The sequence below is a fragment of the Macaca thibetana genome, chromosome 8 (genome assembly GCF_024542745.1).
Source record: "Macaca thibetana thibetana isolate TM-01 chromosome 8, ASM2454274v1, whole genome shotgun sequence".
Taxonomy (NCBI): domain Eukaryota; kingdom Metazoa; phylum Chordata; class Mammalia; order Primates; family Cercopithecidae; genus Macaca; species Macaca thibetana.
Genome location: NC_065585.1, coordinates 96,757,940 through 96,774,432, shown reverse-complemented (window position 1 = coordinate 96,774,432; position 16,493 = coordinate 96,757,940). Strand labels below are relative to the sequence as shown.

Sequence of the window (16,493 nt, the reverse complement as noted above, 5' to 3'; positions counted from 1 at the left end):
TACAAAAAACTAGCCGGGTGAGGTGGCGGGCGCCTGTAGTCCCAGCTAATGTAGTCCCAGCTACTCGGGAGGTTGAGGCAGGAGAATGGCGTAAACCCGGGAGGCGGAGCTTGCAGTGAGCTGAGATCCGGCCACTGCACTCCAGCCTGGGCGACAGAGCGAGACTCCGTCTCAAAAAAAAAAAAAAAAAAAAAAAGAACAATAGTTCCTTCCTGGGAGGTAGGATTGACATGGGTATATTTTTGGAGAGCCTCTGTAAGGCGAGAAAGGAATTGGGCAGGGTTTTCATCGGCCTTTGGGAGGTTTCTTTGAGTTTTTCGGAATGTACAGCCTTTATGGGCAGTTTTGTTAAGGCCTGCAATGAGGCAAGTAATCGTATGATTACCGGAGGCCGGGCTGGGGTCTGTGGGTTAGTATTCCTGGGTAGGCTCTTCGGTGGGGAGGGGGGGACTGCAGCGGCCCCTACTGGCCTAGTAAGATTTGCCAATGGAAGTCATCCGCATGGGCCTGGGCTGCAAGTCACACTCTTTCCTTCTTTTCCGGAAGGAGGGTAGAAGACAGAATAATATAGGGGTCATGCCAAGTAAGTCAGTAAGACTGAGTGAGATATTTAAATTCTTTGATATAAGTGTCAGGATCGGAGGACAAGGACTCCAGACGTTCCTCAATTTGGGAGAGATCGAAGAGGGAAAAGGGGACGTGGAAACGGACAATCCCTTCGGCCCCTGCCACTTCCCGGAGAGAAAGCAAGGGAGCGGGCTGCTGGGCATGTTGGGCTCGAGAATGAGTAAGGGGTGGAGACGGGGACGACTCAGAGTCCGGGGAGGACTCAGAGGCGGTATGGTTGGAGAGAGGGAGGTAGAGCCAGAGTGGAGGCATACGGTGGGGGGTCATGCTGTTCTGGTGGAGGATTAGGATGTTGTGGAGGAGGGGAAAAATCAGCGGGATCAAAGGAGGAGGAGTCATCCGCTGGGGCTATTGGGGTGAGGGGAGCAGGAGGTGAGTGGACTTCGGAGCGTGCGAGGAGAATTTGAAAAGTAGAGCAAGACTGGCAGACGGGAGGACGACTACGGAAAGTAGAGAAAGCCTGAACATAAGGAATCTCAGACCACTTCCCATTGCTGTGGCAAAAGTTGTCTAAGTCTTTGAGCACGTTGGAATTGAAAGTGCCATTTTCGGACCATTGGGAGTCATGGTCTAATTTGTATTGAGGCCACGCTGTATTACAGTAAAAGATAAGCCTTTTAGGGTGGATTTCTGAACGAAGGCCAAGAGTATTGAGATTGCATAGGAGGCACCCAAGGAGGGTAGTTTTAGGAGGAGCAGATTGAGAGGCTCCCATAATGAATGGAAGTAGGGGGGCCTGTAGAGGAAGAAGAGACTGCCGGTGACAAGGACGTGGAAGAGGGCGTCCCCTTTCCCACGTAACTTGTCCGGAATAGAGAAGGTAACCGCCGTGTCAAGCGTCCCTGAAACAGAGGAACCAGAGGCCTGGAGGCCAGGGGAAGCCCTTGACCCAGCGCTGGGTCTTTCAGAAACGGAGAGACAAGGGTTTTGGGGAACGGCAACAGTCTCTTTTTACTCACCCTGGCGGAGGCTTTGATGGTGGATGAAGTCGCCAGCAATGGGAGAGTCTAGGAGATTCTCTGGGTCTTCAGCAGGTTCAGGGAAGGGGGAGAGACTGGCCCGGAGAGGTGTGATGGGGAGGGAGGGAGGGAGAGGGGGGGGGGCAGCCAGCCAGAATCTATCCCCTTCGCAGGTTTCGGCACCAGAATGTAAGGTCAGTCATGAGAAAGGAAAAATAGACCCAGTTAGGTGAGCAAGTTTTTATTAATCTGCTGTCTGCCCCCTTAACAGTCAAGGGAAGCAGCACCAAGCTTACACAATGAGGGGTTTATACTGGGGAGAGGAGCTTGAGAGAGTTATTTGGTATGGCTGCATCCTGGGATTGTTTGCTGGTTAATTTTGCCACATATCACCTTGTGACGTTTATTACAGGAGGGTGTAGGTAAAGTTTCTTTATGCTTCCCACAACCTTCCCCTGTGTGGTCTGGATGGTTTGTAATTGGGGTTTGCTTATTGCAGCAAGGTCTGATAAGTGAAGTCGGCTGGCTTCACCGTGGCCTTTGATAAGGACTTAGAAAGGTAAAGAGACTTGGAGAAGGGTGGACGGCACAGAGAAGAGTTCCAGAGCATTAGGGGGAGGGGTGGGCAGCACCAAGGAGCTTTTTTGGGGCAGTTTGTCCCTAACAATATCCAAGGACTGAGAACTGAGGAGAGCAAAGATCACCTGGTGGCTATCAAGCGGACCATCCAGAGGCAACACTCCTTATCTGAGGAATTCATGAGTAATTAGACTTCTTTTTTTTTTTTTTTTTTTTTTTTTTTTTTTTTTTTTTGAGAGGGAGTCTTGCTCTGTTTTCAGGCTGGAGTGCAGTGGCACAATATTGGCTCACTGCAACCTCTGCCTCCTGGGTTCGAGTGATTCTCCTGCCTCAGCCTCTTGAGTAGCTGGGATTACAGGCATGTTCCACCATGCCCAGCTAATTTTTTATTTTTATTTTTAGTAGAGACGGGGTTTCACCGTATTAGCCAGGATGGTCTTGATCTCCTGACCTCGTGATCCGCCTGCCTTGGCCTCCCAAAGTGCTGTGATTATAGGCATGAGCCACCGCACCCCGCCCAGACTTCCCTATTATCTAAAGCCAGATTCTGGTACCAAGCTTCTTTACAAAAAACGTATAAGTAACTATGTAGCAGGACGAGCTGCAGACAAAACTCCTCAGATACCAACCGGGTTAAAGAAGGAAGGAGCTTTATTCTGTCGGGAGTGTCGGCAGACTCACATCTCAAAAACCAAGCTCCCCAAGTGAGCAATTCCTGTCCCTTTTAAGGGCTTACAATTCTAAGGGGGTCCACATGAGAGGGTTGTGATTGATTGAGCAAGCAGGGGGGCTTGCATGCACCAGTAATCAGAATGGAACAGAACAGGACTGGGATTTTCACAATGCTTTTCCATACAACGTTTGGAATCTATAGATAACATAACCAGTTAGGTAAGGGGTTGATCTTTAACTACCAGGCCCAGGGCATGGTGCCGGGCTGTCTGCCTGTGGATTTCATTTCTGCCTTTTAGTTTTTACGTCTTCTTTCTTTGGAGGCAGAAATTGGGCATAAGACAATATGAGGGGTGGTCTCCTCCCTTAAGTAGAATTTCTATACATCTCTGGAATGTATGCATGTTGAAACTCATTGTGCAACCCTTGCTGACATCATGGCACCAAAATGTCTACAGACGTAATCATTTATCATGACATGTGTGGGTAAGATGGTCCAAATTATCCTTAGGCTCCCACTTTAAGGTCCATAAATACTCCTGAGTAAAATCCACCATGTGGCTCAGTCCTCTCTTGCTGAAGCGCCCTGTTGCAGTCTGCTGCAATGTGTTATCTAATATAACTTTCCTTTTCAAACTTACCCTGTTGTTGGTAAATTCTTTTTTTTTTTTTTTTTTTTTTTTTTTTTTTTTTGAGACGGAGTCTCGCTCTGTCGCCCAGGCTGGAGTGCAGTGGCCGCATCTCAGCTCACTGCAAGCTCCGCCTCCCGGGTCTACGCCATTCTCCTGCCTCAGCCTCCCGAGTAGCTGGGACTACAGGTGCCCGCCACCTCACCCGGCTAGTTTTTTGTATTTTTTAGTAGAGACGGGGTTTCACCGTATTAGCCAGGCTGGTCTCGATCTCCTGACCTTGTGATCCGCCCGTCTCGGCCTCCCAAAGTGCTGGGATTACAGGCTTGAGCCACCGCGCCCGGCCGGTAAATTCTTTTACCACCTGCAAGCCAACTAGTCTCTGCTGCTGGGGCTCTGATAAGGCCACTAAGAACTAGTCCTCAAAAGCCGGGTGCAGTGGCTCACGCCTGTAATCCCAGCACTTTGGGAGGCTGACGTGGGTGGATCATGAGGTCAGGAGATTGAGACCATCCTGGCTAACATGGTGAAACCCCGTCTCTACTAAAAATAAAAAAAAAAATAGCTGGGTATGGTGGCGGGCACCTGTAGTCCCAGCTACTTGGGAGGCTGAGGCAGGAGAATGGTGTGAACCCGGGAGGCAGAGCTTGCAGTGAGTGTAGATCAGGCCACTGCACTCTAGCCTGGGCAACAGACGGAGACTTTGCCTAAAAAAGAAAAAAGAAAAGAAAGAAAGAACTAGTCCTCAATACTATTAATTCATGTAGAAGAGAAAGACTCAGAATAAATGGCCAGTGAAGTAGCAGAAGGACCAGGTGTTTCTCTGTATTTTGATGCACTGATGACTTGGGGCCTTGTGAACCCTTGAAGGATGGCCCCTCTCAGTGTTAGCTAATTCCCAGAGACAGTAAATAGCACTTTGGGGATTGTGCCTTTCAAATACAAACCAACAGAGTGTGCTCCCTCACCACCTTCTTCATTGAGCTCTCACACTCTGGCCACTGTTTTCCCACCTTAATCATTCAAGGACAAAGTAACCTGACAATTAGGGACAGCCCTTATGCCTCAGAGCCTGTTTAGCATTTGCTTAGCAGCCAATGCTAAGCCTGCTTATCATCCCTTTCCTGTTCCTTCCCATGGAAAATACAGTTAAGGCTGTTACCCACATTTCCCTCTTGCTCCTGCCTCCTGACCAAACTACTACCTTTATTTTTATTTTTATTTTTTTTTTGAGACAGAGTCTCGCTTAGTCGCCCAGGCTGGAGTGCAGTGGCGCGATCTCGGCTCACTGCAAGCTCCGCCTCCCGGGTTCACGCCATTCTCCTGCCTCAGCCTCCCGAGTAGCTGGGACTACAGGCGCCCGCCGCCTCGCCCGGCTAATTTTTTGCATTTTTAGTAGAGACGGGGTTTCACAGTGTTAGCCAGGATGGTCTCGATCTCCTGACCTTGTGATCCGCCCGCCTCGGCCTCCCAAAGTGCTGGGATTACAGGCGTGAGCCACCGCGCCCGGCCCAAACTACTACCTTTAAAACACTAGGACATGCCTGTAATCCTAGCACTTCGGGAGGCAGGCAAATCACTTGAGCCCAATATCTTGAGATGAGCCTGGACAACATGGTGAAACCCCGTCTCTACAAAAATTACAACAAATTAGCCAGGTGTTGTGGCATATGTCTGTAGTCCCAGCTACTCAGGAGGCTGAGGTGAAGGATCACTTGAGCTTGGGAGGTTAGGGCTGCAGTGAGCTGTGATAGTGCCACTGCACTCCAGGCTAGGCAACAGAGTAAGACCCTGTCTCAAAAACAAAACAAAACAAAAAAACACTAGGAAAGTGTGGTAGTTTTTTTTTTTTTTTTTTTTTTTTTTGAGACGGAGTCTGGCTCTGTCGCCCAGGCTGGAGTGCAGAGGCCGGATCTCAGCTCACTGCAAGCTCCGCCTCCCGGGTTTACGCCATTCTCCTGCCTCAGCCTCCGGAGTAGCTGGGACTACAAAAAGTGTGGTAGTTTTGAAGTCAAGTGAAAAATTGGTCCTCCAGAAGAAACAACCCACAGAATGGGAGAAGATATTTGCAAACCATACATCAGAAAAGAGCTTAATATCAAAAATATATAAGGAACTCAAACAACTCAAAAGCAAGAAAGCAAATAACCTGATTTAAAATTGGGCAACAGGCTGGGCACAGTGGCTCATGCCTGTAATCCCTTTGGGAGGTCAAGGTGGGTGGATCACTTGAGGTCAGGAGTTTGAGACCAGCCTGACCAACATAGTGAAAACCTCTCTCTACTAAAAATACAAAATGAGCCGGACGTGGTGGCGCATGCCTGTAATCCCAGCTGCTTGGAAGGCTGAGGCTGGAGAATCCCTTGAACCCAGGAAGTGGTTGCAGTGAGCCGAGACTGCGCCATTGCATGCTAGCCTGGGCAACAAGAGTGAAACTCCGACTCAGGAAAAGAAAAAAAAGGGCAACAGATCCAAAAAGACATTTTGCAAAAGAAGCAGAGGCTCATGATCTAATCATTAACTAAAGGTCGTACCTCTTAACATTGTTGTATTGGGGATTAAGTTTCCAACACTCGATCTTTGGGGGACACATTCAAACCACTGCAAACATTATTCACAATAGCCTCAAGATAAGGAATTGACTTGTGTCCATCAGTGGATGACTAGATAAAGATAATGTGGCATATATGTACACAGTAGAATACTACTCAGCCTTAAAAAGAAAGAAATACTGTCATTTGTGACAATGTGGGTGAACCTGGAGGACCTTATGATAAGTGAAATAAGCCAGGCACAGAAAGATAAACATTACATTATCTCACTTACTTGTGGAATACAAAAAAAGTTCAACTCAAAAGTAAGGAATGGAGGCCAGGCATGGTGGCTCACACCTGTAATCCCAGTACTTTGGGAAGCTGAGGTGGGCAGACTGCTTGAGCTCAGGAATTAAGAAACCAGCCTGGGCAATATAGTGAAACTGAGAGGAGAGGAAAAGGGAGGGGAGCGTAGGGGAAGGGAAAGGAAAAAGGAAAGGAAAGGAAAGGAAAAACAGTGGTTACCAGGGTATGCAGGGGTGGGGGGATTGGAGAGATGTTGGTCAAAGGATTAAAAATTTCAGTTAGACAGGAGGAATAAATTCAGGAGATCTATAGTTAATAACAACATACTGTATTCTTGCAAATGGCTGAGAGTAGATTTTAAATGTTCTTACTAGAATATGATTTGTATGGTAACACATATGTTAATTAGCTTGATTTAGTCATTCTGTAATGTATACATATTTCAAAATATCATGTTGTTTAAAAAAAGAGAGAATTGGCCAGGTGCGGTGGCTCACGCCTATAATCCCAGCACTTTGGGAGGCCGAGGAAGGCGAATCATGAGGTCAAGAGATCGAGACCATCCTGGCCAACATGGTGAAACCCCGTCTCTGATAAAAATATAAAAATTAGCTGGGCATGGTGATGCACGCCTGTCGTCCCAGCTACTTGGGAGGCTGAGGCAGGAGAATCGCTTGAACTTGGGAGGCGGAGGTTGCAGTGAGCTGAGATCGCGCCACTGCACTCCAACCTGGGCGACAGAGCAAGACTCTGTCTAAAAAAAAAGAAAAAAGAAAAAAGAAAAAAGAAAAAAAGGGAGAGAGAGAATTTAGTTCTCAGATAACAGAATGGTTGATTGCTCTAGAAGCTGCTGCTGGCAGGTCAAGTGGGATGAGCACTGGGAATTAACCATCAGATTCCATAATTGGATGGCACAGTAAACAGGGAAAACATAATGAAAGTGAAGAGTAAGCTTTAGACCAAGCACTTTAAGTGGTTGAACTTTGTCCCCAGCAGGAGAAAGAAGCTCAGCTCCAAATTGAAATTACAGGGGAGATAGCATGAAAATGTCAAGAAAGCAACAATGTTCCCAGGGCGCATAATGAGTTTTTTTGGGCGTGCATGTGTGTGAGTGTGCTTTGATCACAGGTACTGAGTTTCCTGTTAGTGGGAGAGTCCATGAATGTCTTGGCTATTGAGGCCCCGCAACTCTGAGGGTCAAAAAGTCAAGTGGATTAAAATGGATCTGATTTTCATGTTACAGAGATAACAGTTTTTATGCTGTACTAACTTCTTAGTACAGACTAAAAGAGCAGATCAGTTTAACGAAAAGACAAGAAAAAGGAATCAGGAAAGGATTCAGAGAAGTGAGATTTCAACTGGGCCTTAAGGAAGGACAAGATATTGAAAGGTGGAGGAGAAATGCGGTATCTCAGGTGGAGAAACAACCAGGGCAGTGGCAATAGTGCACCTGAGAGACGGCTTGGCTGAGTGTGGGCATGCACTGGAGAGAGATGGGAAATCATTCAGGAGATGTCAGTGGAGGTTGGGTTCTGGTAGGTTGTGAAAATCAGGCCGTGGTGTTTGGGCTTGGCATCCTTGGCCAGGTTGGTAAATGGACCATTTTCTGCTGTAACTCCCTATGGTAGTTACATCAATATGGGATGACAAGACTTTTTTTTCTGCTGGTCTTAGAAATGGCTCTTCAGATAATCATTATTGGCAATCAATATGAAACTTACTACCAATCTGGTGGTACACAAAAGGAAGCAAATGCAGGTTTTCTTAATCAGTAAGGACATAATAAATGTGGTGTTTAAGAAGTATTGATATTCAGGATAGGTCAGCTAGAGACTTGCTAAGTATGTAATGCTGAGGTCACTAGAACTCAGCAGACAAACGGGGAAAGTTTAATAATTTGATGATAATATTAGAGTTTTTCTCTGCACTGGTAAGAAATTTCAGTTAGATTGTTATGTCAGGTTCCTTTGTGAGAAAAACAGTCTCATTTTGGCTTGTCAAGTTAGAGTGGCTTGACAGTAGATAAGAATATGATTCTTCTTTATTTTCTCTTTCTTTTTTTTTTTTTTTTGAGAGAGTCTCCTCTTGTCATCCAGGCTAGAGTGCAGTGGCAAGATCTCAGCTTGCTGCAACCTCCACCTCTTGGGTTCAAGCAATTCTCTGCCTCAGCCTCCCAAGTAGCTGGGATTACAGGTGGCCGCCACCACACCGGGCTAATTTTTGTATTTTTAGTAGAGACAGGGTTTCACCATTTTGGCCAGGCTGGTCTTGAACTCCTGACCTCGTGATCTACCTGCCTTGGCCTCCCAAAGTGCTGGGACTACAGGAGTGAGCCACCACACCTGGCCCCCCGCTTTTTTTTTTTTTTTTTTAGACAGTGTCTCATTCTGTTGCCCAGGCTGTATTACAGTGGTGCCATCATAGCTCACTGAAGCCTTAACCTCCTAGCTCAAGTGATCCTCCCATCTCATCCTCCCGAGTTGCTGCGGCTACAGGCACAAACCAGAATGCCAGGTTTTGTTTTTTTTTTTTAATTTAAGTTCTGGGCAACAGGGGCAGAATGTGCAGGTTTGTTACATAGCTATACACGTGCCATGGTGGTTTGCTACACCCATCAACCTGTCATCTACATTAGCTATTTCTCCTCATGCTATCCCTCTCCTAGCCCCCAACCCCTGACAGGCCCCGGTGTGTGATGTTCCCCTCCCTGTGTCCATGTGTTCTCATTGTTCAACTCCCACTTATGAGTGAGAACATGAGGTGTTTGGTTTTCTGTTCTTGTGATAGTTTGCTGAGAATGATGGTTTCCAGCATTATCCATGTCCCTGCAAAGGACGTGAACTCATCCTTATTTATGGCTGCATAGTATTCTATGGTGTATATTTGCCACATTTTCTTTATGCAATCTATCATTGATGGGCATTTGGGTTGGTTCCAAGTCTTTGCTATTGTAAATAGTGCCACAATAAATATACATGTGCATGTGTCTTTATAGTAGAATAATTTACAATGCTTTGGGTATATAGCCAGTAATGGGATTGCTGGGTCAAATAGTATTTGTTTTTTTTTTTGAGATGGAGTCTCGCTCTGTTGCGCAGGCTGGAGTGCAGCGGAGTGATCTTGGCTAACTGCAAGCTCTGCTTCCTGCGTTCACACCATTCTCCTGCCTCAGCCTCCTGAGTAGCTGGGACTACAGGTGCCCGCCACCACGCCCGGCTAATTTTTTGTATTTTTTAGTAGAAACAGGGTTTCACCGTGTTAGCCAGGATGGTCTCGATCTCCTGACCTCGTGATCCACCCATCTTGGCCTCCCAGAGTGCTAGGATTACAGGCATGAGCCACCACGCCTGACCGTGCAAATAGTATTTCTAGTTCTAGATCCTTGAGGAATTGCCACACTGTCTTCCACAATGGTTGAACTAATTTACACTCCCACCAACAGTGTAAAAGCATTCCTATTTCTCTACATCCTCTCCAGCATCTGTTGTTTCCCGACTTTTTTAATGATCACCATTCTAACTGGTGTGAGACGCTAGCTCACTGTGGTTTTGATTTGCATTTCTCTAATGACCAGTGATGATGAGCTTTTTTTCATGTTTGTTTGGCTGCATAAATGTCTTCTTTTGAGAAGTGTGTGTTCATATCCTTTGCCCACTTTTTGATGGGCTTATTTTTTTCTTGTAAATCTGTTTAAGTTCTTTGTAGATTCTGTATATTAGCCCTTTGTCAGATGGATAGACTGCAAAAATTTTCTCCCATTCTGTAGGTTGCCTGTTCACTCTGATGATAGTTTCTTTTGCTGTGCAGAAGCTCTTTAGTTTAATCAGATTCTATTTGTCAATTTTGGCTTTTATTGCCATTGCTTTTGGCATTTTAGTCATGAAGTCTTTGCCCATGCCTGCGTCCTGAATGGTATTAATAGCCTAGGTTTTCTTCTAGTGTTTTTATGGTTTTAGGTCTTACGTTTAAGTCTTTAATCCATCTTGAGTTTTTTGTATAAGGTGTAAGGAAGGGATCCAGTTCCAGCTTTCTGCATAGGGCTAGCCAGTTTTCCCAACACCATTTATTAAATAAGAAGTCCTTTCTCCATTGCTTGTTTTTGTCAGGTTTGTCAAAGATCAGATGGTTGTAGATGTGTGGCGTTATTTCTGAGGCCTCTGTTCTGTTCCATTGATCTATATCTCTGTTTTGGTACCAGTACCATGCTATTTTTGTTACTGTGGCCTTGTAGCCATAGTTTGAAGTCAGGTAGGTAGTGTGATGCCTCCAGCTTTGTTCCTTTTGCTTAGGATTTTCTTGGCTATGTGGGCTCAATATCCATGATGAACATTGATGCGAAAATACTCAATAAAATTCTGGCAAACCGAATCCAGCAGCCCATCAAAAAGCTTATCCACCACGATCAAGTCAGCTTCATCCCTGGGATGCAAGGCTGCTTTAACATATGCAAGTCAATAAACATAATCCATCACATAAACAGAACCAATGACAAAAACCACATGATTATCTCAATAGATGCAGAAAAAGCCTCGACAAAATTCAACAGCCCTTCATGCCAAATCTCTCAATAAACTAGGCATTGATGGAACGTATCTGAAAATAATGAGAGCTATTTATCACAAACCCACAGCCAATATCATACTGAATGGGCAAAACTGGAAGGAAGGATTCCTTTTTTTTTTTTTTTTTTTTTGAGTCGGAGACTTGCTCTGTCCCCTAGGCTGGAGTGGAGTGCAGTGTCTCAATCTCATCTCACTGCAAGCTCTGCCTCCTGGGTTCACGCCATTCTCCCGCCTCAGCCTCCTGAGTAGTTGGGACTACAGGGGCCTGCCACCACGCCCGGCTAATTTTTTTTTTTTTTTTTTTTTTTTTTTAAGTAGAGACGGGGTTTCACCGTGTTAGCCAGGAAGGTCTTGATCTCCTGACCTCGTGATCCACCCACCTCTGCCTCCCAAAGTGCTGGGATTACAGGCGTGAGCCACCGCACCCGGCCAGAAGCATTCCCTTTGAAAGCGGGCACAAGACAAAGATACCCTCTCTCACCACTCCTATTCAACGTAGTATTGGAAGTTCTGGCCAGGGCAATCAGGCAAAAGAAAGAAATGAAGGGTATTCAATTAGGAAAAGAAGAAGTCAAATTGTCTCTGTTTGCAGATGACATGATTGTATATTTAGAAAACCCCATCTTCTCAGCCCCAAATCTCCTTAAGCTGATAAGCAACTTCAGCAAAGTCTCAGGATACAAAATCAATGTGCAAAAATCACAAGCATTCCTATACACCAATAACAGACAAACAGAGAGCCAAATCATGAGTGAACTCCCATTCACAATTGCTACAAAGAGAATAAAATACCTAGGAATACAACTTACAAGGGATGTGAAAAACCTTTTTTTTTTTTTTTTTTTTCAGTTTTATGTAGAGACTAGGTATCACTATATTGTCCAGGCTGGTCTCAAAGTCTTGGGCTCAAGCGATCCTCCTGCCTTGGCCTCCCAAAGTGTTAGGATTACAGAAGTGAGTTTCGGCCCCCAGCCTGTATTACTTTCCTATTTCTTTCTTTCTTTTTTTAAACAGTCTCCCTCTGTTGCCCAGGCTGGAGTGCAGCGATTTCTGCTCACTGCAGCCTCACCTCTAGGGCTCAAGTGACCCTCCCACCTCAGCATCCCTAGCTGTTCAAATTTATTGTCCAACTCTTTTGAATCATTTATCAAAGCAAATCTGTCAATGCCCACTTATTTTTATTTATTTTTTTGAGGCGGAGTCTCGCTCTGTCGCCCAGGCTGGAGTGCAGTGGCGCAATCGCGGCTCATTGCAACCTCCGCCTCCCTGGTTCAAGCGATTCTGGTGCCTCAGCCTCCGAATAGCTGAGATTACAGGCGCGCGCCACCACGCCCGGTTAATTTTTGTATTTTTAGTAGAGACGGGGTTTCACCATGTTGGCCAGGCTGGTTTCAAACTCCTGACCTCAGGTGATCCCATCACCTCGGTCTCCCAAAGTGCTGGGATTACAGGCGTGAGCCACCGTGCCCGGCCCTCATGAATTTATTCTTTAGTGTTTCATTTTGAGAGCGGAGTCACAAGGGAATTGCGGAAACAGCAGCGAGACCCCGCGACCCCTCAGCCCACGTGCTCACTGTCACGGCTCCGGTAGCCCCGCGCCCGCCGGGGGCGGAGTCCGCTATGACGCGGGCAGGGCAGCGCGCTCCCGGAAGTGACGCGCGACGGTTCGTGCGTGCGTGCGGGCGGCTGCGTCGGGCTGCAGGAGAAGATGGCGGTCTCCACAGGTCGGTTCCCGGGCCGGGCTGCCTGATTTTCTGCTCCTACCCGGCTCTGCCCCTCTGCCTGCTGCTGGCGGCCGAGCGCTGACCGTGCGGGAGAAGCCCGAGTGCGCTGTCTCGAATGCCGCGCTCTCCGCGGAGCGTAGCCTGGGACCGGGTGGGACCGGCGCCGAGGCCCCCGGCGGCCGTCGGGTTGGCGGGTCGTGCTCGCGCGTCGGCCGCGCGCCGGCGGGCTGGGGGCGGGGTGGCTCCCGCGCGGGCGCACCCGTAGGGTGCGGCGGGCGCGGGTCCGAATTGTAGGCTGAAGGCTCTACGGGAGGGAGGCGAGGAGGCCCAAGGTGGGCGGGTGTCAACCTCCGGCACCGAAGATGGGTCAGGCCAAGAGGTGACCTGGATCAGAGTAGGGGTCCCATTCCCTTGGACTCTCCTTGACCTCGGTTGGGGAGGAGAGGACGGTTGCTCCTTAAGAGAGAGAGGATCGTTCTTACCTGACTGAATACGTGTTATCTTTTTATTATGTATGAGGAAACTGCAGTGCAAACAAAATAAAAGACCAGAGCAAGATGAAAGCTAATTGAAGAACAAGTGGTTTCTTAGATAAGCTGTTCAACTCCTCTTTCCTGCTGAATACAATGTTTGGTTTCCTGTGAGCACACAAGTATTAACGTTGGGGTTTTAGACATTAGACCATTCCAAAAATGTTGAAAATGTTAAGTTTTACTTTACATTTAAAAATGTTAACATGTATGATCTGCCTTTTTCTTCTTCTTCTTTTTTTTTTTTTTGAGTCAGAGGCTCACCCTATTGCCCAGGCAGGAATGCAGTGGTGTGATCTCGGCTCACTGCGATCTCCACCTCCCAGGTTCAAGCGATTCTCCTGCCTCAGCCTCCCAAGTAGCCGGGATTACAGGCGCGTGCCACCACGCCAGGCTAATTTTTGTATTTTTAGTAGAGAGGAGGTTTCGCCATATTGACCAGGCTGGTCTGGAGCTCCTGACCTCAGGTGATCCACCCACCTGGGCCTCCCAGAGTGCTGGAATTACAGGCATGAGCCACCGCGCTCGGCCTGATCTGCCTTTTTCTAGACTTCATTGAAACTGGATTATAGAACAGTGTGATTTAATAGTTCATGTCATCATTGCATAATAAAATGAGTTTTCAAATCTGTATGTACTGAAATGGAAGGCTTCGAGTATATGTTGTAATTGTTACTTTAATACCTCAGGATACATTCTTCATACATTTTAATTAGGTAGTGTCTTTTACATCTTTATTACATATAGGTGTCATAGGTTTTAAGATCTTTAGCAGTTCTAGTGTTGGGATAGTATATATACTTGGGTCAGAGCTAACTAGTAAGGCAAGGATTATTTTTAAAGTGGAATTTTAGTGTTAACGACTTTACTGTGCTTGCTGAAATCTAATCTATGTGCTCGTTAACGGGGCCATATCTTTTTAACAGTTGTGCTTAGAACCTCTTATAGATTTTTGAAAATTTAGTAATAAAATAATGCATTTTAATTTAATACTTTTCATTTTCATTTTGTGGATTGCATTATTAAACACAATTTTTTCATAACACTGTACATATGAGTGCATGTTAATATTTTGAAAAGACCAAAGGTTACCTGATATTAATGGCAAATATTTTTTGTTAATCACTTTTAGTTGTTTTGGAAATTGAATATAAATTATAAAGATTACTGATAAATTATTAGCATATTGTACATAGGGAGTCTTTTTTTTTATTTTTATTTTTTTGAGATGGAGTCTTGCTGTGTTGCCCAGGCTGGAGTGCAGTGGCATGATCTTGGCTCACTGCACCCTCCTCATCTCAGGTGATCTGCCTGCCTTAGCTTCCCAAAGTGCTGGATTACAGGGGTGAGTCACTGTTCCCGTCTACTAGTTTTTTTTTTTTTTTTTTTTTTTTGAGACGGAGTCTTGCTCTGTCACCCAGGCTGGAGTGCAGTGGTGGGATCTCGACTCACTGCAACCTCCGTCTCATGGGCTCAAGTGATTCTCCTGCCTCAGCCTCCCAAGTAGCTGGGACTACAGGCGTGTGCCACCATGCCCAGCTAATTTTTTGTATGTTTAGTAGAGACAGGGTTTCACCATGTTGGTCAGGATGGTCTTGATCTCTTGACCTTGTGATCCAGCCTCCCAAAGTGCTGGGATTGCAGGTGTGAGCCACCGTGCCTGGGTTTGTTTTTTTGTTTTGTTTTGTTTTGTTTTGTTTTTGTTTTTTTTTGAGACAGAGTCTTGCTTCTTCGCCCAGGCTGTAGTGCAATGGTGTGATCTTGGCTCATTGCAACCTCCACCTCCCTGGTTCAAGTAATTCCCCTGCCTCAGCCTCCCGAGTAGCTGGGATTACAGGCGCACGCCACCACGCCCAGCAAATTTTTTTGTATTATTATTATTATTTTTTTAGTAGAGATGGGGTTTCATCATGTTGGGCAGACTGGTCTCAAAATCCTGACCTCAGGTGATCTGCCCACCTCGGCCTCCCAAAGTGCTGGGATTATAAGGTGTGAGCCATCGTGCCCAGCCTACTAATTAGTTTTAATTTTACTATTAGCTATACTTTTGTTTGCTTTTTGGTAACATGGGAAGTAAATAGTACCTGTGTATTTGTGAAAGCAGCATGATACAGCTTAAAATTTAAAATTAGATGAGCTACATGGATGTGATGCTCGTGTTTGTTTGAGATGGAGTTTCGCCTTGTTGCTCAGGCTGGAGTGTAATGGTGTGATCTCGGCTGACTGCAACCTGTTCCTCCTGGGTTTAAGCAATTCTCCTGCCTCAGCATTCTGAGTAGCTGGGATTACAGGCATGCACCACCACGCCCAGCTAATTTATTGTATATATATTTTTTAGTATATATGGGGTTTCACCATGTTGGCCAGGCTGGTCTGAAACTGTTAACCTCAGGTAATCCATCCGCCCTGGCCTCCCAAAGGGCTGGGATTACAGGCATGAACCACTGAGCCTGGTCTAATACACGTATTTTTTATTTAAGCCAAAGTATCTCGATAACAGTTGTTTAAGAGGCCAAAAAGAAAAAGCCCTGACAAATATGTTTTGATCTTGAGTTCAGTGTGCATCATATACCTTAGCTCCTTTAACCCTTTTACTGGAAGAGAATTTTGGAAGGAAAAAACTTTTAATTTGAGACTTTTTGAGATGGAGTCTCGCTCTGTTGCCCAGGCTGGAATGCAGTGGCGTGTGATCATGGCTCACTGCAGCCTTGATCTGCTGGAGTCAGGTTATCCTCCTACCTCAGCCTCCCAAGTAGCTGGGAACACAGGCACACATTGCCACACCTGGCTAATTTTTTAAATTATTTCTAGAGACAGGGTCTCCATATGTTATCCAGACTAGTCCGAACTGTGGGACTCAAGTGATCCTCCTGCCCTGGCCTGAGGTTAGGATTACAGGTTTGAGCCACTGTGCATGGCCAGAAACATTTTTGGCCATACCATCTGGTCTTTTTATTTTGCGATGAGAAAACTGAGGCTCAAACAAGTAAAAGGCTATGTATAGGTGGTTATTAGTATGGGCAAGATTAGAATCCAGGTCTTTTACCCTCAGTCTGATGCGCTGTCCATTATGAAGAACTCTGAATTTGGAATATTTGTCAGAACATGAATCTTAATTACTCCCTTTCACACTTCCCTTTGTAGCACAGTCCTTGTTTCAGACTCATATGCTTCTTGTGGATGAAGGGGGAACGTAGCCCTCACCAGCTAGGTTATCCCTTTCCAAGAGACAGAGTCACCCATGGAATTCAAGAGTATTTCACAGGACAAAGGTTAAGAAGCTACTTTTGCCAATAGAAATCTGATACTGTTTTGTACTCATGAGTCAAAATTTTATTAGATTCCAACATTAATAATAACAATTAGTTTAG

General features: G+C 46.0%; 1 protein-coding gene across 1 annotated transcript in view; it reads left to right on the top strand.

The window, feature by feature from the left end:
• Positions 1-12,521: 12,521 nt before the first annotated feature.
• The window catches only part of UBE2V2 (ubiquitin conjugating enzyme E2 V2), a 55,392-nt gene continuing 51,420 nt past the window's right edge, over positions 12,522-16,493 (top strand). The window contains exon 1 of the mRNA XM_050800185.1: positions 12,522-12,592. Within this exon, the coding sequence (XP_050656142.1) occupies positions 12,577-12,592 (16 nt within the window). The 5' untranslated portion in view covers positions 12,522-12,576. The remainder of the gene's footprint in view (positions 12,593-16,493) is intronic.